This window comes from Polypterus senegalus, chromosome 2, assembly GCF_016835505.1.
Source record: "Polypterus senegalus isolate Bchr_013 chromosome 2, ASM1683550v1, whole genome shotgun sequence".
Taxonomy (NCBI): Eukaryota; Metazoa; Chordata; class Cladistia; order Polypteriformes; family Polypteridae; genus Polypterus; species Polypterus senegalus.
Genome location: NC_053155.1, coordinates 77,769,949 through 77,796,736, shown reverse-complemented (window position 1 = coordinate 77,796,736; position 26,788 = coordinate 77,769,949). Strand labels below are relative to the sequence as shown.

Genomic DNA, 26,788 nt, shown 5'->3' with positions numbered 1-26,788 from the left:
AAAAGATATGAAACTCTAGCTCAATTTGTTATAATATGAATATATCTTGTTGAAGGCTTGGATTCCATTTTGTAATGCAATTATACAGCAAACCTTGCCATATTAGTCTTACACTTACTCTCCTGCCACTTGTCCTGGTATGAGTTGATGTAGTTTTCTGGCCTAGACCACAGCAATAGTCTCCCGCACCTCCTAGGAATTTCCAAGCATTTTATGGCCAGTTGGGAGGCATATAATTTCTTCAATATGTCGTGGGTGTCCCCCCTTGGGAAATGTTTGAGGTGACTTATGCTGGTGGTGTCTAGGGGGCATCTGCACCAAATTCCTAAAATACCTCCACTACATTCTATTATTCTATAGAAGAAGTGGTTCTACTCCTAGGCCTTCACATTATGTATTATCAAGCTCTTCACTTTCTCATTAAGGGCAGGTCCATCTACACTGTAACCTCATTTCATCATCTTATTGTGTTCATAAGCATTAATTCAGACTTTTTTCCATTACCTAGAACTCATGACCATAGGGACATTTGTCGCTCAGTAAATTAAGAGCTTCTTCTAGCACGATAGTTCCTGGTGCAATCAATGTAAAGTATAATTCTTGCAAAACTACTTCTGCTGCACTAATCAATGGACTCAAAATATATTTGAACTTTTCTGTTTGGTCCATATCTTCCCATCTTCCTCATGTAGAATTTTGGAGGTGAATGTGGAGGGTCAGGAGCCATACCTATTGGGTGATAGTCAATAAAATGCCATACATTGCTCATTATTTTACTTCTTTTCTACACAGGTAGGCTACAAAGGTTAAACATTCAAGAGCATGGACAAATTAGCATGTCCCACTATCTGCTATACTAGTTTATGTACTGTATTATTATGGCAGAAGATTAGATTTTCAGACCTTATTTATAAATGTGAAAACAAGCATACATTAAAATATCTGTTCAAAAGAAAGAGGTATAATGATGGAAATTTTGACTTTTTGTAATATCTGTTACAGTTATTTAGGGGAACAATGAGGTGTCCTCAAATAAAAGCCGCATACTTTCTCAACAAGAGAGGCAGTAAGCAGTATAAAACAAATAAATAAAAGAAAATATTAATATAATAACTCACGTAAAACCATATGGAACTTATTTTAGTCTGATGCCAACTATAAACCAAAAGTACTGGGATTTTTATTATTAAATTCTATATGCAGAGATGTAATAAAAGAATGAAAAGATACTAGAACTGGCCTGTACAAGATGCAAGGAAATAAAATATCCAAGCATTCTGGCCTATTTCATTATCAATCCTGGTTTTACTGGGCAAGACTGCAGGCAATGGTTAAGGTTGGCACAGTTTCTACCATGCTAAGTCAGTTTAAAGATTGATTTCCATTGACATAATTGCTACACAAGAACCTTGTTCACTTCCCAGGTCCTCCCTGCGTGGAGTTTGCATGTTTCCTCCCACAGTCCAAAGACATGCAGGTTACAGTAGGTGCATTGGTGATTCTAAATTGTCCCTAGTGTGTACTTGGTGTGTGTGTGTGTGTGCCCTGTGGTGGGCTGGCACCCTGTCTGGGGTTTGTTTCCTGCCTTGCACCCTGTGTTGGCTGGAATTTGCTCCAGCAGACCCCCGTGACCCTGTAGTTAGGATACACCGGGTTGGATGATGGATGGATGGATGGATGGAATTGCTACGCAAACATTTTTGATAGACTATAAAATTATAAATGCGAATGTTTCTGCAACTATGTCAGCATATGCTTTAAAGTAAATTTAAATGTTCATTATTTATATTTTGGTCACAACTACAAATAATGTCAAAAAAGTTGCACAGTGTTGTCTTATTTTTGATGGTGACTGGTGATTTATTTCATAATGGAGAAACAGCACTAAGGAGTGAAAAGGAAACAATGGAAAGATTGGGTCAATAAATGCCAATGACTTATAGTGGCTTTAAAATCGAACTGCCCCTTGAACATTTCTGTATTCTGCTATATCGTGATGTCGTACGAGGGTGGTAGGATGTTACTCTGCATACTGTAGAAATGTTGTCTGGTATGCTAACATTTTCTTTGTATTTTAACTCAACATTTGCTCCTTTTATATTTTGTTGGTCAGTTATGCACAATACAGGAGCTTTTATAGTTTTTCCCCTTTATAATAATTTTTTACTGTTTTTTCATCTGCATAGGTGCAGAGTTTGTAGGAAATCTAAATGTTTGCGGGGATCAGTAGTCATATCAGCTGTGTTGCAGTTACCCAGCCATTGGTGGGACTGTTAATTAATACAGTAAGTCATGATTACATTCATGTTACACATACCAGGGCTCAAGTTCAAAGGCACGAAACTAGCAGGTAGTAAAAGCTGTCCCAAAAATATCAGAAGGATTTGTAAGTTAAAAATATGAATTTACTCTGAACTTGTAAACATTGTGTAATGGAGCTGTTTTTTTTTTAGTTTATAAAACAAGACTCATCATATTTCATTTGAGTGTTTTATTCATATAAGAAGTAGTGAAGAAACTGTATGACCAAGACTATAGAAATTTACTTTCATTTAACGAATTAAGAATTTACAACATAACATTTAGCTGACAGGGAGGAATGACATCATGCTGGCAGGGAAGGTCGCTGAAGGGAGGATTAGATGCAAATGGGGAAGTGGAATGAAGACAAATGTTTGGAGGGCCAGCGAGGATGGGAAATATCTTAGAAGAAATTGTGGACCAAGTTGGAGACTGCTTCAGAAAATGGCTATGCTAGATCTGTTCTTTTTTTGAACCATTGTCTAAACAGTTTGACATTTTTAAGAAATGTATTTTAACACAGTGTTGAATACTGGGATGCAAATAACTATTGCTAATACAGAGAACTGTGGGAAAATATACAGATGTAAACCAAAAGTTAAGAAGAAGTATGTTTAAGCTCAGGAAAACTTACCAGTGTGTGTCTACCTCTACAAAGATGTGAAATGCTGTAAATTACATACATATCTCACATGGTTATGCTAAGGCAAAGCCTGCTGTTTCAGACACTGATTTAAATCATTCGGGCGGTATCTTTTCTTTCACTTTTGACTGCTAGTATTTAATGCCTGGCTTCTCTGCAAATAAATGTAAGTGATAATAAAAGTTTCAATATTTCCTCACTAAAACTTGCCTTGTTTAGTATCTTCCCCTGTGTGCTTGTTTGACAGATCTGCAATTTGTTTAGCTCTTTTAAAGGTAGCCATCAGGTCTTGTTGGAGTATGTCCTTTATGTCTGTGGTGAAAGCTGAGCTCATTCTGTTAGCGATTTCAAGGGGTAACCTGAAGGATTTAGGTGTCTCTATTGACCCGCCTAAGGTAGTGAGGTTTCAAACTTAAATGATATGTGAATATAAATAACATAGGTAAGAGGCGCATACATGTAAGTCAAGACTAACATGGGATCTGCACTGCCAATCGGAAGGTTGCCGGTTTGAATCCCATAAATGCCAAAAGGAACTCTGCTCTGTTGGGCAATTGAACAAGGCCCTTAACCTGCAATTGCTGAACGCTTTGAGTAGTGAGAAAAGTGCTATATAAATGCAAAGAATTAAAAGAATTAATAATTTAGACATTTCCAGTATTACCTTGTCCACCAACATAAAAGAACCTTAGAAGTTAAAGTAGCTTTTGTGAACACTTTTGCGCCACAATACACGCTGTGAGTTAGAGGGAAACTAGAGGGGCAGAAAAGTAATACAGTAGGCAATTCATAGTAGACTATGGTTGACAGGTTTGTTAACGTGTCTGACAAAATGTCTGCAAACATCTTCCTGTGCTACAAAAATTGAATAGAGATGCGCAAAAACCAGTAAAAGTCATGTGGAGTCATTTTATAGCCTCTAAGTAGGAGTTAAAATGTGTCTTGCTGAATAAGCAAAGATGGTTTTTTATAAACATTATTCAGCAAAACCTGTTATAGATAATGAAAAATAAAAAATGCTAAATAATACTCTTCAAGATGATGCAAAGTGTATAGTTTGAATTCTAATGTGCTTTATATTCTGTTTGATAGCAGGTCATATAATTGAAATGATTGGGCAAGCAGTAAACTTGGAGACGGAGGTTCAAGATCATATACAGTATATCATCAGCACATTTTTAAATACACATTAAACTGAATATTTCACATTTCATATCTAACACACACAAAAAAAATAATTAATCAAGTCATTACTTAATAATAAAGTGCTAACCTCATGAACAATTGGTGTCACCAGGGTGCTGATTTTCAGTGGTTCAGCCATTTTCATCTTCTTTGAGCGCGACATGTCATCAGTTGTCTAAAATGCAATAAATATCAAAAACAAGATTAAGTTTCACATTGGGATGCAATGTTCAAAACTTTACTCTAAACACAGCATTTTATTATTTAAGAATATTTTTTACACAAATTATGCTTGCAACATTTTATGAAAAAAAAAACAAGTCTGTTTTGAAACAGAATTAAATTTTGCATCTATGCTACTATCTAAACGTGACAACTAACTTGAAACTGAGCTCAATTACTGTAACTAAAAGCTGGCCGTATAATGCAATGAATTCCACCGCAATGCAGCCCACATCAAATGAGAGAACTTGTTTAAGAGAAACTGCCCTTCACCGTGTGCCTTAGTAACAACATGTGTCCTACTTTGGTTCCATATCTTTAGTAAATGTTAACCACTGGATTGCCGCTGAATTGACAATAATTAATGCTGTCTGAAGAACAGAGCAGGGTGCATAAAGAAAATTTAGAACAGGAAGGTTCCACACCAAGCAGGTGTACATTTTGTGGACTTCACCCAATTTCCAGTATTTTACTGCATAAATATCTGCAGGCCAGCAACAGAATTGATTCTCCTGGCCGATTAATATAGTGTATCAAATAAAAAAAGTAATATGGAGAACAAAACATCTATGAACATCTCGTCTGATTTATTCCATTATTCTACCAAAAAGAGATCCTTACGTTTAGTTGTAATAATTATATCCAGTTATATATACAGTATATATATTGCTTTGATACAATCAGTGAGAAGTTATCAAGCCTGATTTGATGTGCCAGAAAATTAATTGGGAAAAATGCACTTTTATTAACGTCAATTTTCTTATTCAATTATTTTAGCAAATTTTATAATAATAGCATAGATGAACCTGTGTCTATAATATAAGGCACTGAAGATGTTTCCTGTTCAAAGTCTTCCCTTATTGTCCCTTTTATCTCTACCTTCTTCCAGATATGAATAGCTAGTAGTTCAAAAGATCACCCTTTGTGATAATGCAAATGAAAAAATTGATAAAAAAATAAAAGATAAGACTTTTTATGGTGATAAAAATAGGTTGAAGGTAATGCATTAAACTGATTTACAGAATTATGAAAAATCCTCTTTGGAGGCTGCAAATGTTTTAATGTCATACAGCACTAGGTCTCAGTTTGCTACTGTATCACTGACGTTAACAGGCCAAAGGTCTTTCTAGTACTGGTAAAAGTTTGGGAAAAATCATGGATCAGTTGGGAGACTGTTCTGAATTTGCAGAAATAATTCATGTGTATTTACTTTTAAAAATTCATTAACCTTCATAATTATTAAGTTACATTCATGGTACAGAAAACTTTGGAGACTCAAAAAAAAACTTTAAAAACTCATCAACTGATCCCAATAAACTCAGACGGACACAGAATTAAGAGATGAGACTGTAATGGCAGAAGCCTTAAAAAGAGAAGGGCATCTGGAATTTAATATACAGATTAAAGGTTGTAGACCACCTTGAACATTATTTTATTATTTGATTATCCTGTAATTTAATTTCCTTCCCATCCTCATTTTTTTCAATTTGTTTCAGTGAAAGATAGAATACTGAGAATTTGTGCTTGCAACTTGACAATCGAGTGATTTTAGTTTGCAGTACATTTTCTCTTATTTAATATTATACAATTTCTTTTCTTCTTTCACAGTAATTAATAATGGTGTCATGATTATGAAATGTGGCTTATCCTGGGAGCAAATGATGTTCCATGATTATTCTGCTTTCTTTTTGGATTGTTTTCGAAGCATATTATTGTACTCACATTTGTTTAAATGAGTTTTTTTTTTTGTTCTTTATTTCGCCTTATACAATTTCTCATATTAGTTTTCGTATACCCCTGAAACAATTGAAGGTTAAGTGCCTTGCTCAAGGGTCCAGCAGAGTAGGACCTCTTTTTGGCAGTGATGGGGATTTGAACCAGCAACCTTTGGGACACCAGCACAGATCTTTAGCCTCAGAGCCACCACTCAGCCCTATTTGTGTCGTGTTGTGTTCCTTTCTAATGTTTTGTTTCCAAATAAAATTAATTATTAAAAAACACTTTGCTCTCTGAAATACCATAGACTGCAGATTTACATAAATGTATAAAGGTGACATTCAGAGTCAGTTTTCATCATCAGTAAAAATTAGACGGCAAATCACAGTTTCTGAGTTTGTTAGCCTTATCTGAACCTTATAAATTCATGTACATTACTATTACGGTTTCTTCTCCTGACTATCTAACAGAAAAAAATGCAGAGATTCTTAAAAAAGAAAGATTAGGATTACAATCTGACATCAAACAAGAAAGAAACAAACAGCAGCATTTAAATTTGAAAAAAAGTGTCACATTTGGCACAAAGTTATTGACAACATACCTTTTATAGCAGAAATCAAAGAAATATGGCCACTGTCTTTTCAAAACGTGAAGTAAGTACACTAAGTCCAGAAAAATGTGTTTACTTGTGAGGAGAAGGATGTAATCAATACTTTCTAGAGCTGGAGGAAACCCTAGAGGAAGTAAAAGAGAACCTGCCTAAAATGGTTCAGTTGAGTTCAGAATCCCCCTGTATTACCACCATGTCATGTTACAGAATCTCAGGTGAGCACAACTCTGGCAAAAAAAAAAAACAAAAAACATGGCATTTACAAACCAGGTTTACACTGAGTTTGGTTTGGAAAAAAATATCTTTCTAAAAACTAATAAGGCATGTGATTTAGTTGTTGCTTTTTTCAAAGTCACATAAGAAATTAAATAACTTAAAGTTGCCCGCCTCAAAAAATAGCCTGAAATGATTCACAGCGTGTATAAGTAAGTGGACGTGTTTAATCTTTCATCATTTGTAGCATTCCACACGGACGTGATAAAACAATTATGTCTGCTAAACATTGACACGTACAGCTGTCTAAAGATTTTACAACAAAGGGAAGTTTCCTCAAAACAGAACACAGGTATATAAACCAAATGACTAACTAACTGCTGCAGCTTCAGTTTTTTGTTCAGTCATATCTCTCTATTATATAAAAAAATCCTGCGACGAGACGAGACTTTTTGGAATATTTTTTCAAGTCCCCTGAGACGAGACTTTGACCATGAGATTTTTTCAAGTCACACCCTCCTCTCAACCATATTCAACCACGCACACGGTACTCTCACCTCTCAATTGTGTGAATGCTTTTGATAGACAGAGTTCCTACTCTCTCAGCTCTTATAAATTTTAACGTTTTCCTCACTTTAAGTTCCCAATTAAAGAAGACGTATTATGTCCAAATCTTATCGAGGAATTTCATCACGAAGGGTTATCAACAGAAAAAATGATGTACAAGAGCAATCCTAGCAACGATGAAGTCAAAAAAATGTACGTCAAAAATGTTGATCGGTTACATGGCAAATTGGTTAAATGCATATCAATAGACCATGCTAAAACAGTTGGTGGTGATCATGCAGAAGACCAACTTAGATCAGCTTACAATATCCCGAAGAATATCTACAACCGTTAACACTGTCCAGTCTTCCACCGCACAAATTACTGTAGAAAGAAAGATGTATCCAAGAAAGATAATGTGGTGCATCTTCCGTGGATAATATTACACAACAAAGGAGATCTTGATATACCATTCATATTAAAACTAAATTTAAAAAGTATTTGCGTGTTAATTTCAAAGCAAAATCGTATTACGCGAATAAGTCTAACGCAACATGAAACATAATTTACTTTTAAATTGTTACGTTTTACTCTTTTTTAATATGGTTAATTGCTCGCTGAAGTGTAAAATAGTTCCATTATGCACAATTCCCATGAAAATAACAATCTGTTTAACACTAGAATTACCAGAGCCTACTAGAAAACCCTTAAATCTGGCCCACCTTAAATCCACTCGCACCTCTCCGTCAGCGTCTTTTGTCCTGTAAATGTGCCAATTAAGACAAGCAGAAAGCAGCCTGCTGTTCCATCCCCCCACTGACTTAGAACGTGCACAAACTTCTCCCAGCTCATGCCTTGTTTGATTACCTGGGAGTGAACTGCTGGAGTTTTAGAGTGGAAATAATAGATCGTTATTTGGAACAGATGCATTTCATGTGTGTTCCGTTTCTACAGTAATCTGTGTAAACACATTGTTAAAACAGAAACTTTTTTTATATTTTACCAATAACAAAATGTAGGCATAAATTTTAGTAGTTCTATTATGCATATTTAACAATTCCCATGAAAATCTGTTTAAATTGTACATCCGCATCCCCATACGCAAGCAAAAGAACTGCGAAGAGGCTATCGCATAGCGCAGACACGGGGTTGGTGAACGAAGCAAGCAGGGGACAAAGCCCCCTAGTTCTTTATTAGTCTCTTTCTACATCAGAAGACTTTCTCTAGCTGCTTCTGCAATCTTCTAAATAATTAAATACCTGGGATTTACTTCTTTATGACATTCAGAATGTGAATACAGTGGAACCTCGGTTCACGACCATAATTCGTTCCAAAACTTTGGTCATAAACCAAGTTGGTCGTGAACCGAAGCAATTTCCCCCCATAGGATTGTATGTAAATACAATTAATCCATTCCAGACCATACGAACTGTATGTAAATATATATTTTAAGTTTTTAAGCACAAATATAGTTAAACCATAGAATGCACAGCGTAATAGTAAACTAAATGTAAAAACATTGAATAACACTGAGAAAACCTTAAACAGAGAAAACTAACATTGCAAGAGTTCGCGCTATACTGTAGCCTTATAAGCCGATCGCTGTAAACACTGATTTTTAAATGAGTTTTAAGCACAGGGGAAAAAAAAAAAAAAGAGGAACATTTTAACAAATTCAAACTTTATTTAAAAGCCAACCATAAGCAACCAAAAAAGTAACACTGCAGGAGTTCACGCTAATCCCCTTGCAGGCCGCCACTACGAAGAAACCGGAAAAAGAAACAGAAGAGAGAGTAGAGTTCAGTACGGATTTTAGAGCCACCATGAATAGTTATTATGATGAATTGAACATGCAGAGTATCAGGATTAAGTTAAAGTGAAGTTAGGAGAAGGCCATGTTAAAGTAATGTGTTTTCAGCAGTGTTTTAAACTGCTCTACTGTATTAGCCTGGCGAATTCCTATAGGCAGTCTATTCCAGATTTTGGGTGCATAAACAGCAGAAGGCCGCCTCACCACTTCTTTTAAGTTTAGCTTTTGAAATTCTAAGGAGACACTCATTTGAGGATCTAAGGTTACGATTTGGGAAATAGGGTGTCAGACATTCCGATATATAAGATGGAGCAAGATTATTTAAGGCTTTATAAACCATAAGCAGAATTTTAAAGTCAATCCTGAATGACACAGGTAACCAGTGTAGTGACATTAAAACTGGAGAAATGTGTTCGGATTTTCTTTTCCTAGTTAGGATTCTAGCAGCTGCATTCTGCATTAGTTGCAAATGATTTATGTCTTTTTTGGGTAGTCCTGAGAGGAGTGCGTTACAATAATCTAGTCGACTGAAAACAAAAGCGTGAATTAATTTCTCAGCATCTTTCAATGATATAAGAGGTCTAACTTTTGCTATATTTCTTAAGTGAAAAAATGCTGTCCTAATGGTCTGATGAATATGCGATTTAAAATTCAGGTTACAGTCAACAGTTATCCCTAAGTTTTTTACTTCCGTCTTAACTTTTAATCCTAATGTATCCAGTTTATTTCTGATAACCTTATTGAATCCATTATTACCAATCACTAAAATTTCAGTTTTCTCTTTATTTAGTTTGAGAAAATTACTATTTATCCATTCAGAAATACCAGTAAGACATTGTGTTAGTGAATCAAGAGAATCGGGGTCATCAGGTGCTATTGATAAGTACAGTTGTGTGTCATCAGCATAGCTGTGGTAGCTCACATTGTAACCTGAGATAATCTAACCTAACGGAAGCATATAGATTGAGAAGAGCAGCTGACCCAGGATAGAGCCTTGTGGAACACCATATTGGATATCATGTGTCTTTGAGATGTGATTACCACAACTCACAAAGAATTTTCTACCTGCCAGGTAGGATTCAAACCAATTTAAGACACTGCCAGAGAGGCCCACCCATTGACTAAGGCGATTTCTAAGAATATTATGATCAATGGTGTCAAATGCGGCACTCAGATCTAAGAGAATGAGAACAGATAAATGGCCTCTGTCTGCATTTACCTGCAAGTCATTTACTACTTTAACGAGTGCAGTTTCTGTGCTGTGATTTGTTCTGAAACCTGACTGAAATTTAATAAGAATAGCATGTTTATTGAGGTGGTCATTTAATTGCAAAATGACTGCCTTCTCTAGAATTTAACTTAAGAAGGGCAGGTTATACATGGGTCTAAAATTTTCAAAAGCAGAGGGGTCAAGATTATTTTTCTTGAGCAGGGGTTTAACTACAGTTGCCATGAATCTTCCTGGCTTTCTCAATCAATCAATCAACATTTATTTATATAGCACATATTCATACAAAAAATTGTAGCTCAAAGTGCTTTACAAAATGAATAGAAAAATAGAAGACACAATAAAAAATAAACATAAGTCAACATTAATTAAAATAGATTAAGTAAGGTCAGATGGCCAGGGTGGACAGAAAAAACAAAAAAAAAACTCCAAGAGCTGGAGAAAAAAATAAAATCTGTAGGGGTTCCAGACCAAGAGACCACCCAGTCCCCTCTGGGCAATCTACCTAACATAAGTCAAACAGTCCTCTTTGTGTTTTAGGGTTTTCATGGAAGGACCTGATGATGATGGTCACGTAGACGTCTGGCTTTCAGTCCATCAATGTTGGAGCATCATGATGCTTTGAGTAGGTGGTGGTGGCGCAGTATAACATCGCCTGGTTTACGCTATCCCCTGCAAGTTGCTTCTCGTTCAGCCACACTAGCAACAGTTTTTCCACCTCTTCCAGTACTTGAGGCCTCTGCCTGATTAACGCTGTAACTCCTTTTGCAACATCAGCTGCTTTAATAGATTCTTTCTGCTTTAGAATATTTGAAATCATAGATTTTGACTTCTTGTACTTCTTATACTAATACCACGTTCATACTTTTCAATATTTCTTTCTTTACTTCAATTTTCTGCAAAACTTTCCTCTCACCACTCTTCACTTGCTTAGAAGCCATGGTTAACTGCAAAAGCACACAAAATACTGTGGAGCACAAAGAGATCACAAGTAAAGCACGCAAGTCTGACTGAGAACAATGAACAGGGAGTAGCTCAACACGTGCTTAAATACAGTAATCGGCGGGTACGAACCGGAAAGGGAAATGAAATAGAGCACAAAAAGTTCACAGCGAAAGCACGCACGCACGTGCAAGCATGCACGTCTGACCGAGAACAATGTAACACGTGCGGAAATCATCGGTGCGCACAAACCGAAAAGGAAACTGGCAACAATGAGACGTCTGTCAGAGAAGATGTTTTCCTGCTTACTTAATGTTTCCAGGACAACAACCTGACCCTTAATGTCAGCAAAACCAAGGAGATGATCATCGACTACAAAAAGAAGAAGTGGTTACTGTTAAAGGATGCGAATTTTTTTTAATTTCTTGGATTGACCATCAGTGATGAGTGGAAGTAGGTACAACATATTTCAGATCATGTCAGGAAGGCTCCCTAATGCCTTTATTCTATGAGACATCTGAGTACGGCTCACATTTTTCTGTCTGTTCTCATGAACGTCTGCAGGTTCTCACTGGCTGTATAAATGTGACAACAGCTCGCCTCAGGAGTACAAAACACTGCAGAGGGTGGTGAAGGCAAGACAGGACCATAAACACAATGTTCAGAACATATATAACACATGCTGTCTTTTAAAAGCAACCGGTATAATTTTGCCCTTCAGCCATACTGCACTGTTTTCACTCCTTTCCTCTGGCAAATGGTACAGGACCGTTCACATCTGCACCGTTAGATTAACGGACAGTTTCTAACCACACTGTTGGGATCAGAGCTTAAAATAGCAGCCTGACATCCCGTTCATACTGAATGTGAGATGTGGGTGGAGTTGCAGGTGTTTGAGGGCCGGAGTTTTGAATATAGAGGTAGTTAAGGTGTGGTTGGCTTTTATGTTTATGGCGTGGATAACCTAAGCAACCTGAGTCCGGAGGAAACCCCGGTGGATAATAGGAGCTTAATAAGCGTAGCCGAAGTATTACGCGTGTGGGAGTGAACGAAGGGGCAGGACGAGTCAAACGCGGAAAAAAAGGATTGCGAAATGGTGGCCACAAGTTATCAGGTATCGAAAGGAGAACTATGCAGTGATCACCACCAGTGTGCCCCTTGTTCTGTCGAAGCACGGAACCTATACATTTTTTCTAAACAGTTAATACATAAATTTCTTAAATAAATCAAATTAATCAAAACAGACACTATCAAAATTATTAATTGTCGTTAAAGCTATTAGAAGCAAACCTATCCAATGCATCAATCCAATGCCTTTCCCATTTTAATCTCGTTTTTATGTCCAGCTTTATTGTGATTGTAAGACGAACTATGAAAAATTTTGTCTGGTGGCGAGTGGTACCATACAAATCTCATGTTCATTTCTACGTTTTCTCTTTTAAACGTGTAAATATTGGCATCCATCCATTCATTATCCAACCCACTATATCCCAACTACCGGGTCACAGCTTATTTCGACAAGATAGCACAAATCGACAGAACACCGACACAGGGGGCCAAACTAAGAGAGGCTCAACTTCTCCCGGTATAGCAGTTTTCTTATTGGATTGGGTGGCAATTTCGTGGCCCGTAACAGTGCGAATAGGCGCACTGGGATTACCGATTTGTCTGTTCTTCGCTGTGATTTTAGACGATAACCACGCTCGGCTGTGTCAGGGTTCAAACCTGAACATCCTGCCAGGTGTGTCTACGTATTCTACTGTATATTTGCGCCGGTGTCCACCGTACCAGTGCTCATTCAAGCTGGTTCTTATTTTATGCTCAGATTTTATGTACAATAAAATAAGTGAAGCAAAATGACGGAGATTATATGAGACAGCCCCTCCTCTTCAGACGAGGTGAGAATGAGCTGCCTCGAAAGGGTGTTGCAATTTAATCTGGTCAGATAGCCAATAAAAGGTGTCATTTTGATTCACTTACTGTTGCATCCAATAAGGGCTAACTCGCTACATCATTCAAGCAATATGTTATATAATCTTCTGAAGGGTAACAAGAACATTTAAAAATGAGGCAAATTAACACACAATTACTATAGCTGGTTAACTCAATTTACCGCACTTGGACCCTGACAGTATCTGTCAATCACATTGATGTCTGCGAATGGAAAATTCAAGCTTCATGAAATATGACGTTTAATCGAAATCTGCTGATCATCTCGAAACCCCTAAATAGCAAACTTTGTAACATTCTACTTTAACTTCAACGACTAGTATTCCACTTTATACTGCACCTGCTTGAAATGAACTATTGTATTGAGTTCCTAGCGCTTGTATAAATAATCCTTTGACAAAATCAAATAAACAACTTACATCTTGATGGTTATCGTCAGAGCGCTTCATGATAACAAGAGTGTTGCTCTTCCACATCACCAACTGCTCCTTGAATTCAGACGCTGTGGCAGTTTCGCACTATAACCTGAGTACTTATTTCCTAGGAACCGAAGGCGTGAATGCTTTCACTTGGATGAGTTTCGCTTTCTCCGTTTTGGCTGTGCACAGGACGTCATCTGCATCTGCCTTTTGATTGTCATGGATATTATCGACTTCGCCCTTCGTAAACTGAAGGTGCTCTTTATTTTTTTTTAAACTTACCACTGACGATTTACTTTGTTTTGACTCTTACTTTTATAGAAACCTGCAGACAGATTCCTTTATGTTTACAAGTGCCATGCCAATGTTTGTTTTAATTTTGAATTTTTCATTTTCTCTTCTTGTACCTGTCATTAGCCTTTATAGCCTGCCATAGTTAATGTTAATGCTGAAGCTTTTAGCCTCGTTACGCATTAAGTTACTCTTCCGTTCTTATCCCTATATGGCAGCGTTTCTCAACCTTTAATTATTTTGCGACACGAGTTTTCATAACAGCTTTAATCGCCCCCCCTCAACATTTTTTTGAAATGTAGATGCATATTTTTATACCTACTTAACTTTTATCGACATTTATCTAACTCTATATTTATTGTTCAAGTATCAGAATGTAGTTTAAGTTAATTTGTTTTGGTTTCAACAGATGTTTTTTTTTCATATTTTTGACTCTTGTTTTCTTTTTTTCACATCTTCGCACCCCCGCCCCACAAGCTGAGAACCACTGCTATATGGGGTAGGAAAACATTTAAATTTTTAAATTATGTACATTTTGCATGGAGTGATGTTTGGATCTACAAATTGAATACAGTAATGTTAAAATACAACACACCATGCAATATACATTTACAACAGTATTAGTAATTAAATAAATAATATTCATTTATGTCAGGCTGTTAGGATAGTATCCAGTAAGTAGTGAGCAAACAGATAAGGTAAATAAAGTGCGACAAACTAATCCTAAATGTGTTTGTAAGCATTACATTATTTTTTGTTGAAGTATTTTGGACTTTGTAAATATTTTTCATACCACATTCATTCATTTTCTAAATCCATATTTTAAAATGAAAGGTTGTAATACAAGACAGAGGACCCAAAAAATCTGCAGGCCTATACTTGATCAACTGGGCCAATTCAGATTCTCCTGTTCACTTACACAGATGTTTTTTGGAGGCAAACAGCAGTACCTGGAGGGAAATCCATGCGGACACAAAGAGTATGTGTCTTATTTTACCACACTCGTGTACAGTATATTGTGCAACCCCATTCTGCGTATGCTGGAGTGCATCTTGATGATGTGGATATTTTCAGAAATGATTGGAGGTCGCATCTCTGCCGCCTACAAGCAGTGCTTGAGAGTTTGAGGCTGGCGGTGTTGGCAGCTGACCTTTAGAAGTGTAGATTGGGTATGTTGGAAACATATTTTTTGGGGTATACTATTGGAAAACAGTTTGATTAGACCACCGTTGAACAATGTGGGTGTGGTGCTTGCGTATCCATCCCCAGAAACACAGAAGCAGCTTTGTGCTTTCCTCGGACTCACTGGTTATTACAGGAGGTTCATTCTGAATTTTGCATAGAGAGCTACCCCCCTCACTGACCTAATGAGTGGCAGAAAGAATCAGGGTCAATCAATGTCTGGATCAATGATTGTGGATTGTCTTTGACTTAAATACCGCTTTGTCTTCCTTCCCAGTTCTCCAGAATCCGGACTTTTCTAAGGAGTTCATTGCATAGACGGCTGCGAGTGCATTTGGTTTGGTGGTGGTGCTTTCTCAGACTTTCAATGGGGAAGAACATCCAATCACATTTCTGAGCAGGAAATTGCTTCCCAGGGAGTGTACTTACTCAACCATGAAGAAATAATGTTTGGCGATCAAGTGGGCATTGGAGGCACGTACTTCTGGGGTAAGCCCTGGAGACTGATCAGGCCCCCCTTCATGGCTGTATGGACTGAAGGATATGAATTCCCGGCTCAAAAGGTGGTTTCGTGGCTTGCAACCATTTTTGATTTTGATGTTTGCCGTTGTGTTGGTTCAGCTGCCCCAGAACAACTTCCAATCCTTGACATTTTCTATAAGCTTTTTTTTAAAAACTATATCCAGACTCTTACTGTAAGTTTTGTTTTCTATTATATCTTGTTCTATTTAATATTATTATATGTGATAAAATATCACTTTGCTTTTACATTTTCTATACTTTGTTCTTGTGTCTAGAGTGATTGAAACAATAGATTGAAAATGAAGACACGTGTATGAGGAGTCCACCTCTTTACTTGCTCATAAGGTTATCAAGGCAAAGAGGTCGCTCCTCGGAAAGAAAGACAATTGCGGTAAGAGCAGGGCATACTGTTTGGTTAGGTAAGTGGCATAACCAAAAGTGTTGTGGTTTTAATTGTGTCACAATGTTACCCGCATGTTTGTTAGTGCTGGTGATAGCAAAGTTCTTAAGTAGAGACACCTGCAAAATACTGTGAGATGTATTAAGTCACCATTGTCTGCTTAAGGATATCTGTATAAGAATGTGAAGGGGTTGTAAGTAGAAAATTGCAGGGTCTCTGACGATTAGGCTTTCATTTGAGAGTTATCTATAGGATCCCTATGTGTATCTGAATCTGTATGTCTGTTAATCCTAAGGTGCAAGAGTAGACCAACCTAGTAACAGACTTGGTAAGTCCTACAGAAGCCCACAACAATACATTAATTTACTGTAAAATCCAGTTTTTTGGAGAGAAATCCCTAAAGCAACAAACAACAACAACATTTATTTATATAGCACATTTTCATGCTAAAAAATGTAGCTCAAAGTGCTTTACAAAATGAAGAATAGAAAAACAGAAGACACAATAAAAAATAAACATAAGTCAACATTTATTAACATAGAATAAGTAAGGTCCGATGGCCAGGGTGGACAGAATAAAACAAACAAAAAAAAAACTCCAGAGGCTGGAGAAAAAAAAATAAAATCTGTGATCAATGGTATCAAATGCGGCACTCAGATCTAGAGGATGAGAACAGATAACTGTGTGAAGCTGACACCAGCTCAATGTGTGTGCTCTCTGTAATCTTTATCATAGGTTAATAAATTCGCCATAATTGGAATGCACATCAGGCTTTAAAACGGTAAGATATCATCAATGAGATTTTGAATATGTTGATAAAATGATTTGAGTTATTAAGAATTTTTTGAATGGATATTCTTTAGATAAAACTCCGTAAAACATTTTCCATTCATTCTCTATGGTAGTGGTAAACCACTACCGATGCGATCTATTTTCTGCCACTTCCGTTTCTGAGGGAGCTGTTCTGCGCTTTTCGCCGCTTTGCCTGCTACCTGCCGGCAGCGTCTGCCTTCATAGTCTTGCTACTGCGGCGTGTTTTTATTTATCCATCCATCCATTTTCTAACCCGCTGAATCCGAATACAGGGTCACGGGGGTCTGCTGGAGCCAATCCCAGCCAACAAGGCAGGAACCAATCCTGGGCAGGACACACACAAACAAACCCACACACTAGGGCCAATTTAGAATCGCCAACCCACCTAACCTGCATGTCTTTGGACTGTGGGAGGAAACCGGAGTGCCCGGAGGAAACGAGATCATGCAAACTCCACGCAGGGAGGACCCAGGAAGCGAACCCGGGTCTCCTAACTGCGAGGCACCACTGCGCCACCGTGCCGCCCGTTTTTTTTTATTTATTTATTCTTTTAAGTAAATCGTGAAGTTTAAAATGTAGATCGCGCGGTTATTTCTGTTGATTAATTCATGATTTCATTATTTATAGCTAATACTGTTAACAAGTGGTCGCTATTTTTGCCTGTTGTATACAATCAATCTAGCGCCTTTCACATCTATCGCCACTCTCACTGCCCGCGTGCTTGCGTGCAGCGTGTGTCGATTGATATGATTTAATGTCTTTCTTTTTAAAATTGTAAAATACATATACATTATATATAAAACGAAACTACTATAGAGTTAATACAGTTATCTATCTGTCTAGTGCCTTTTCTGTCTGCCTGTTATATAGCGCCTTTCCTGTTAATATCTGTCGTACAGTGCCTTCTCTATCTGTCTATCTAGTGTATTTCAAATCTATCTGCACTCTCACTGCCTGCTTGCCTTGTCTGTCTGCTATTATACAGTGAATCCCTGTCTGCCTATTATGTAAGTGCCTTCCCTATCTATTCATTTTTCTATTGCCTTTCACTTGAGAATGTAGTCTTACTGCCTGCTTGCCTTTCTGTAGCATCAGTCATATAGTGCCTTTCACATCTATCTATCTATTTATTATATAGTGCCTTTTACATCTATCTATCTATTTATTATATAGTGCCTTTTACATCTATTTATCTATTTATTATATAGTGCCTTTCACATCTATTTATTATATAGTGCCTTTCACATCTATTTATCTGTATGTCTGTCTATTTGTTTCCTCCTGACAGTTTTATATCTTCTATTACACAGTGCCTTCCCAGTTTACCTGTCTACTGACTTCTATGTCTGTGTATTATTCAGTGCTGTCTGACAGTGAATGTCTTACATAACTTAAAAATAAGAACAGTTATAAGGACACTTGTTCATGTTAATTGTAGTCGCAATTTTTAAATATTTTAAAAAGAGGATCCCACATTTATTATACATCTACATGTACTCTCACTATCTGCTTGCCTTCCTAAAAACATCTGTTGATTAATAAAAAGGCTGTACCATTTTTCAGTTAGTAGTGCTTTCTCTGTCTGTCTTTTATACAGTGAACGCCCTGTCCATCTATACAGTAATAGTAATTTTACTATTATTATATAGCAGCTTCCCTATCTGCCGATCATATAGTGCCTTTCCTTCCTATCTATATATCTATCCCCTTAGCTGTTTTTTATATCTATTATACAGTGCCTTCCCTGTTTATTTATATATCTAGTGACTTCTCTATCTGTCTGTGTATGTCTTATGGATTTTAAAAATAAGTTATAAAGACACCTGTTCCTGTTAATTGCAGTCTTAATTGTTAAAAATATTTTAAAAGGAGCATCCCACATGAAAATACAACGATCTGACTGACAGACTGATTGAGTGACTGTGCATACTACTTTATATGGTTAAAAAGAAAAAAATATATCACTTTCTCCCCAGCGGGGAATCGAACTCGGGTCTCTGAGGAGCAACGGGCCTGCTGTGCACTGATTGGCTGAGCAGTCTGTATCAACTATCTGCGACTGGCCCCCGTGCGGTAGGCGGGGAAAGTTAACCCGAAATAATAAACTGACAGCAGCTCTGAGAGAAAAGGTTTATGTAGTTGTTAGTGACCTGGTGAACTGATGACTGGAGATGGTACTAAAGTGAAAATCCGTTACACTATAACGAAATATTTTGGTGCTGTATAAATGTAAAATTTGATTTTGTCTCTGTTAGACATTATATTTCCAATAGTTGTTCAGTATTTATTAGAACGCGGGGGGTTTTGGGGCGCCAGAGGGGTTGTTTGCCCAGGTCACCAGACAAGCTAGGACCGCCCCTGGTGGCAGTACAATCGCCACACATTAGCTATTAAGTAGTGAAGGGGTGAGAGACTTTTAGCCAATTAGAGATATGGGATGATTAAAAGGACCAGAATGACTAGGCTATGGTGGGCAATTTAGCCAGAACAATAGGACACACCCAACTCTTTATGAAGGAAGCCCAGGGACCTTTTATGACCAGAGGGAGTGAGGACCTCATTATTACGTCTCATCTGAAGGATGGCGCCATTTTTACGGCACAGTGTTCCCATCACTTCAGTGTAATCCACACAGTCAGGCTGAGCGTCCCCTGCTGACCTCACCAGCACCTCTTACAACAGCAACCTCAGCTTTTCCTGGTTGGTTTTCCATCCAAGTACTGGCTGAGGCTTAACATGCTTAGCTTCAGGTGGAAGACCTATCCCGAAGTGCATGTGGCATGGCTGCTGGTTATGTAATTTAGGTGCAATAATGCCAAAAACCTCTTGGAGCATAAGGAGTTAAGAAAATGAATTTTAAAATAATAGACTCTGTGCTGCAAGATCTGCATTTATTTGCCAAAATGGCTGGGAAGAACAAATGACTATGCCCAACAACGACACACCTCCACCAAATTATGACCCCATGCCATGGAGGGCATCTTTTCTCTCCGGAAGCAAGGAGAGACTGCAAGCAAACACAAAGAAAAAGAATATGAATGATTGAAAAATGCACCAAACACTGCAAGATTCTGACAATTATTTGCCACATTTTGGTGAGCTTTATATGAAAATATATAAAAACTTCCTGACATAGCCAAATGAGAATGTGAATCTATATTCTGTGTCTATCTTCAATTGGCTGTTCACTGGCCTATATTTGGCATGAAATATGTATGCAGAAAACAACTTTGAATTAACAAAATAATTTTGTTTCAAACTGAATCTGGCTCTACTATAAACAACAAAACAGAAATTCAGGTGCATTTTGTTTGGTTTCATGTTCAACTAAGGACATGAGAACCAAGATGCTGTAAAGAAGTCTACTGTATCTTTTCTTCCAAAAGTCTAATAGGTAACAGAACTGCTAAGAAACAACATTATTCTTGTAATCATATTTGTTCAGTAAAATAATAAAGCAATTACTTACTCAGCTGAACTGCATTTTGTTTACACATTTAATGATGTGAATAATGTGTATTATTTATACATACAAGTGTAAAATTTAATTACTGCGTTAAAGGCTTTAAAACACTTGGGAGTGGCTTTCTTACAAGCTAAATTGGTCCAAGGTAATTAACAGAAAACCAAATTATACAAAGTTTCCTGCAAATTTCCAAAACTGGGCACATAATAGTGCGCCATCATCTTGTGTTCTGTTGTCCTTGTGTCAACCAGACATTTGGAAAGGATGCTGCATGTAATGTTTGTTCTTGGGATAAAAATTCTGAATAACTAATTGATTTAAATGGGCAGGAGAGAATATATGAAAGACAGCAAAGAACTACAATCAAAAGTTGAAAAAGTCTGTGACACTTTATTAACCCAATATTGTACTGTAGTCTGTGTACATCCGTAAAAATGTATTTTCTAATTGAAGAAAGATCACTTTTAATACACAATGATAATGAATATATATATTTTACATTTACTGCTTTATTGTTAAGTATACAGTAATGGCTGACATCTCCACTAAAATATTTACTGTAAGTGATCTCTTCAGTCACTATTCAAGTTATGATTAAATTAGACTCAATGAAATGCTACTTATGACTTGTATGAATGACATAATTGAGATTTTTTTTATCTTTAAGAGTACTTAAATATCACAACCTAAGTGCTAAATTTATTCAGTTGTTCTTTGGCTTTTTTAAGCCGCTCTATTCGCTCTATTATGAAATTTCTTTTTTCTTCAATTTCTCTGTTCTCCGTAAGCAGCTCATTAACATTGTTGTCCCCTTGAATGAGCTCCAGTACCTGTGTTTGCAGACTCGTTCCATACTGGTTAACAATATGGTGCAGGATGATCAAAGGAATCTGGTTTGCTAGTCGATCAGAAGTAATCTGTAAAGGGAAATAATTTGATTAACTATTCAAATACAGATGAACAAGTACAGAATTCTTACTTCCATCTTTAGAATAATGATGTACACTTATCCTTGTGAAGACCTTCTTTTGTATGTATACTGTAGCTTTATTAAAAATTGCAGGGAGTTCATAAATTAAAATTTAGATTGTGCAAAAGCGAATGAGACTCAAAGCGAATCCTGTTGTTGTAAATTATTTTCACATACTAGTGATGTTTGATCTTAATGTCTGATGACCTACACATTCCAACAATGACACCATCAACAACAATGATGATGATACCAATAATAATAATCCTCAAACTGTGGCATAGAAGAGACAGATATGACAAAATAAAATGAAACAATCAAAATGGCAACAGGACTGTAACTCTTCAGTGAACTGCTAAAAGCTGATTAACCTAAACTATAATTGTCTCTCAAGTGGACATACAGTGGTGCTTGAAAGTTTGTGAATCCTTTAGAATTTTCTATGTTTCTGCATAAATATGACCTAAAACATCATCAGATTTTCACTCAAGTCCTAAAAGTAGATAAAAATAAACCAGTTAAACAAATGAGACAAAATATTATACTTGGTCATTTATTTATTGAGGAAAATGATCGAATATTACATATTTGTGAGTGGCAAAAGTATGTGAACCTTTGCTTTCAGTATCTGGTGTGACCCCCCTTTGCAGCAATAACTGCAACTAATTGTTTCCGGTAACTTTTGATCATTCCTGCGTACAGAACAGCTTCAACTCTGGGATGTTGGTGGGTTTCCTCACATTAACTGCTCGCTTCAGGTCCTTCCACAACATTTCGATTGGATTAAGGTCAGGACTTTGACTTGGCCATTCCAAAACATTACAGTAACTTTATTCTTCTTTAACCATTCTTTGGTAGAACGACTCGTGTGCTTAGGGTTGTTGTCTTGCTGCATGACCCACCTTCTCTTGAGATTTAGTTCATGGACAGATGTCCTGACATTATCCTTTAGAATTTTGTGATATAATTCAGAATTCATTGTTCCATCAATGAAGGCAAGCCGTCCTGGCCCAGATGCAGCAAAACAGGCCCAAACCATGATACTACCACCACCGTGTTTCACTGATGGGATAAGGTTCTTATGCTGGAATGCAGTGTTTTCCTTTCTCCAAACATAACGCTTTTCATTTAAACCAAAAAGTTCTATTTTGGTCTCATCCGTCCACAAAACATTCTTCCAATAGCCTTCTGGTTTGTCCACGTGATCTTTAGCAAACTGCAGATGAGCAGCAATTTTTTTTTTTGGAGAGCAGTGGCTTTCTCCTTGCAACCTTGCCATGCACACCATTGTTGTTCAGTGTTCTCCTGATGGTGGACTCATGAATATGAACATTAGCCAATGTGAGAGAGGCCTCCAGTTGCTTAGAAGTTACCCTGGGGTCCTTTGTGACCTCGCTGACTATTACACGCCTTGTTCATGGAGTGATCTTTATTGGTCGACCACTCCTGGGGAGAGTAACAATTGTCTTGAGTTTTCTTCATTTGTACACAATCTGTCTGACTGTGGATTGGTGGAGTCCAAACTCTTTAGAGATGGTTTTGTAGCTTTTTCCAACCTGATGAGCATCAACAACTCTTTTTCTGAGGTCCTCAGTAATCTCCTATGTTTGTGCCATGATACACTTCCACAAACATGTGTTGTGAAGAGCAGACGTTGATAGATCCCTGTTCTTTAAATAACACAGGGTGCCCACTCACACCTGATTGTCATCCCATTGATTGAAAACACCTGACTCGAATTTCACCTTCAAACTAACTGCTAATCCTAGAGGTTCACATACTTTTGCCACTCACAAATATGTAATATTCGATCATTTTCCTCAATAAATAAATGACCAAGTATAATATTTTTGTCTCATTTGTTTAACTGGTTTCTCTTTATTTACTTTTAGGACTTGAGTGAAAATCTGATGATGTTTTAGGTCATATTTATGCAGAAATATAGAAAATTCTAAAGGATTCACAAACTTTCAAGCACCACTGTATAATAAAACATGACTGTGACTGGTTAAAACGTAGCAAATATCATCCTATTTTGCTCACCACCATTTGTGAGATTCACTCTGGGCATGCTAAAGCAGTTGTGTGTTTTTTTGGATAGGCTGAATAACCAGGAAGTGGCTTTCCAGAATTTTCAGCCCAGAGAATGAGTAATGGTGCTTATTTCATCATCTTATTCAAAATTCTTAGCCCTCTGGTGGGGCACCTACAAAATTAAAAGAGTGACGGAGTTTGATGAACTAAATGTCTCAACGTAACAAGGTCACCAAAGAGCATATATTCCATATCAACCTGTTGAAACCATGGAAGGACTGAGATGACACTGCATTCCCTTTCGGGATGGGTAAATCATTCTTTGCATATTTGACCTTGCTATATTTTGGGGAAAATTTGTCCCCTGCCTAAAAAAGGCAGTTGGAAGCTGCTGGCCTGTCCATTTGGGAAGTAGTAGACATCAAGCAGGGCCTGACTTCACTCGTGATATCATCACTGAACTGTTGTTGTGGTTCTTGAATGCCCATATTGCCTTCTATGACAAAGAATGATGAGGTCAAGCTGAAGCATAGATGTATGCTTGAACTGGGGTTCACAGAGGAAATCTTTAGCTCCTGCTTGAGCCCTATTATTTTAGTGCCAAAACCCAACATAGTAGTTGGCACATTTGTAATGACTTTCAGTGACTTAACCAGGTCTTTTGATTTGATGCCTATTCCATGCCATGAGCTGACACAGGGAACTGCCATGCAAACCATATGGCAAAAAGATGGACTATGACAAATGGAAACCGTTCAATCACACTGTGGGATGCTGCAATCATGTGCTATTTTTTATGAATGTTAAGTCAGCACAAACTTGTGTTATTGTTTGGAGAGCATTGTGGCCTTGTATGAACTTACATGTTCGTCTGTGGGGGCCCTGGACCTAGAGAGACACTATTAAGCCTTGTAAAATTGCCCAGCACACCTTGATGCCAATTGTTGGATGGCTGACATTATTACCTATTCCTGAGAATCCCTTCTGCACTTGAATTTACGACACTGGCAGACTCTAAACCTTGGGACCCCACTCTAGAACCAGGTTTTTTCACTGGCTTTATTCATCTTTCTGCTATCTGCAGTGTAAGCCAACATAAACTCAAGCTAAGTGTATTCCACGTTAATGGTTATTAATATTACCACTATATCACTGGGGAGGGATATTGCTGTTTAATTTAGATCTATATAGATTTAGTTTAGTACCACGCTGCAGTCCTTAACAAACCCATTCCCAGGGAGCTTGTGTTCCCTGCTGGATACAATGTATTAATCCAAAGAAATGTGATTTTGTGTTGAACAAAGCTAAATATTTGGGCTATGTAGTGGGTGGAACACAGTCAAACCCCAATATTCAAAACTTGCTGCCATTTGTTACTGGCCCTGGCTGAAAGTCAAGTGACTGGTGTAAGGTTTTCTGGGTCTTGCTGGATGTTTCCAGTGCTTTTGTGACCTGATTCTCAGAAAGAGATAATCTTTTGACTGAACTTATTCAGAAATATATCCCTGATGCTGTTGTGTGGAGTTCCAAAGCTGAAGTAGCATTCATTGACCTTAAGATGGCTAATATCAGTGCCAATTCTAATTGCTCCTGATTTTTCTCTTGCTTTTTGTCTCCAGAGTGACATATCTGGCACTGGTCTTTGGACTTTGCTAAGCCAGACTTTTGACACAGTCCTGAATACCCTTTGATGTACCTAAGCTGAAGACTACTGTGTGATGATGCGGATCTTGCTCCATGCTCCCATCTCCCTTTTGGGAGCGCTTGAACCCAACACTGTCTGTAATGTAACCGGATGTGCTGGACAATAAGGACATCTGCACGAGGAAGTCCAACAGATGCTCCAATTAGGCATTATTCGGCCAAGCAAAAGCAAATGGTGAAGTCCAGTTGTTCTTGTCTCAAAGTCCGACAGGTTGATTCGGTTATGTATTGATTGTAGGCATTTGAATAAGATTTCTAAATTTGATGCATACCCAATGCCGCATGTGGACAAGCTATTGGAGATGCTCAGGTAGGGTTTATATATCTCCAACCTTGATCTTCCAATGGATTATTGGCAGGTTCCCTGGGAGGAGTCTATTTGTGAGAAAACCACGTTCACCACGCCAGATGGGTTGTTTGAATTTACGCCACTTCCTTTTGGTTTCCATGGTGCACCGCCTACCTTTTAGCGCATGATGGACAGGATCCTGTGTCCCTATTCTGTGTACGCGGGTGCCTATCTTGATGATGTGGTCATTTTCAGTAATGACTGGGAATCTCATCTCGTTCACCTTTGGGCAGTGCTTGACAGTTTACAGCTGGTGGGGTTGATGGAATACCTTAAGAAGTGCAAGCTGGGTCTGTCAGAAACCCGCTATCTGGGTTATTCCATGGGAAAGGGTTTGCTCAGGCCTCAAATGGACAAGGTGGGGGAGGTGCTTGCATATCCCCATTTCAAAACACAGAGGCAGGTTCATGCCTTCCTCAGGCTTGCGGGTTTATACATGTAGCTCATTCCCAATTTTGCACATTGGGCCGCCCCCCCATTACGGACTTGACAAAGGGCAGAAAGAATCGTAGTGTTGTATAGACCAACACCTGTGAGAGAGCTTTCGCTGACCTAAAAGTCAGTTTATCTTCATTCCCAGTTCTGTGCAATCCTGACTTTTCTTAGGAATTTACTCTGCAAACAGATGCTAGCAGTTTTGATTTGGGAGTGGTGCTCTCACAAAGTTTTGAGGGGGAAGAGCACCCCATCACATTTCTCAGGAGAAAGCTGCTACCCAGGGACTGTAATTATCTATCTATCTATCTAATTATTCCACTATTGAAAAGGAGTGCTTGGCGATTAAGTGGGCAGTGGAGGCCCTCCATTACTATCTCTGGGGGCGACAGTTTACCCTGGTGACTGACCACGCTCTGATGCAATGGCTGAACAAACAGATGGATACAAATGCCCAGCTCACTCTGTTGTCTATTAGGTTGCAAACTTTTGCTTTTGATGTTCGCCACCATCCTGGGACTGCACACACCAATGCTGATGTTCTCTCCCGCCTAAACAAGACCAGCTTGGACGATCGCTTTCCCCAATCCGGTGTGGATAAAGCTGAGGGAGAAGATGTAAAGTTTCTAAACTCTTTTGGGACACCCCCCAATGGGACGACATGCCAAGGATGTGATGGTCGCGTCTGTGGAAGACAGCCTATCACCGCAGGGTCCCAACTCTGTAGCAGTTCACCGTGAAAACAAATCAGAAAGGATCGCGGTCATGTTATGAGCACCTGCCGTCGATGGGTGATGAAAGGAACATTACAACTGCAGGAAACAGTATTACTTGGAC

General features: G+C 37.9%; 2 protein-coding genes across 3 annotated transcripts in view; both read right to left on the bottom strand.

Annotated features, from left to right (window-relative positions):
• Window positions 1-13,852, bottom strand: part of LOC120523068 (interferon-induced GTP-binding protein Mx-like) — a 55,504-nt gene extending 41,652 nt beyond the window's left edge. Inside the window, 2 exon segments of the mRNA XM_039744027.1 lie at window positions 4,218-4,304; window positions 13,786-13,852. Coding sequence (XP_039599961.1) covers window positions 4,218-4,304; window positions 13,786-13,842 — 144 coding nt within the window. The 5' untranslated portion in view covers window positions 13,843-13,852.
• A 6,972-nt stretch (window positions 13,853-20,824) lies between these two features.
• The window catches only part of LOC120523067 (interferon-induced GTP-binding protein Mx-like), a 42,732-nt gene continuing 36,768 nt past the window's right edge, over window positions 20,825-26,788 (bottom strand). For both annotated transcript variants that reach the window (XM_039744025.1, XM_039744026.1), the window contains one exon: window positions 20,825-21,376. In XM_039744025.1, coding sequence (XP_039599959.1) covers window positions 21,146-21,376 — 231 coding nt within the window. In that variant the 3' untranslated portion in view covers window positions 20,825-21,145. The remainder of the gene's footprint in view (window positions 21,377-26,788) is intronic.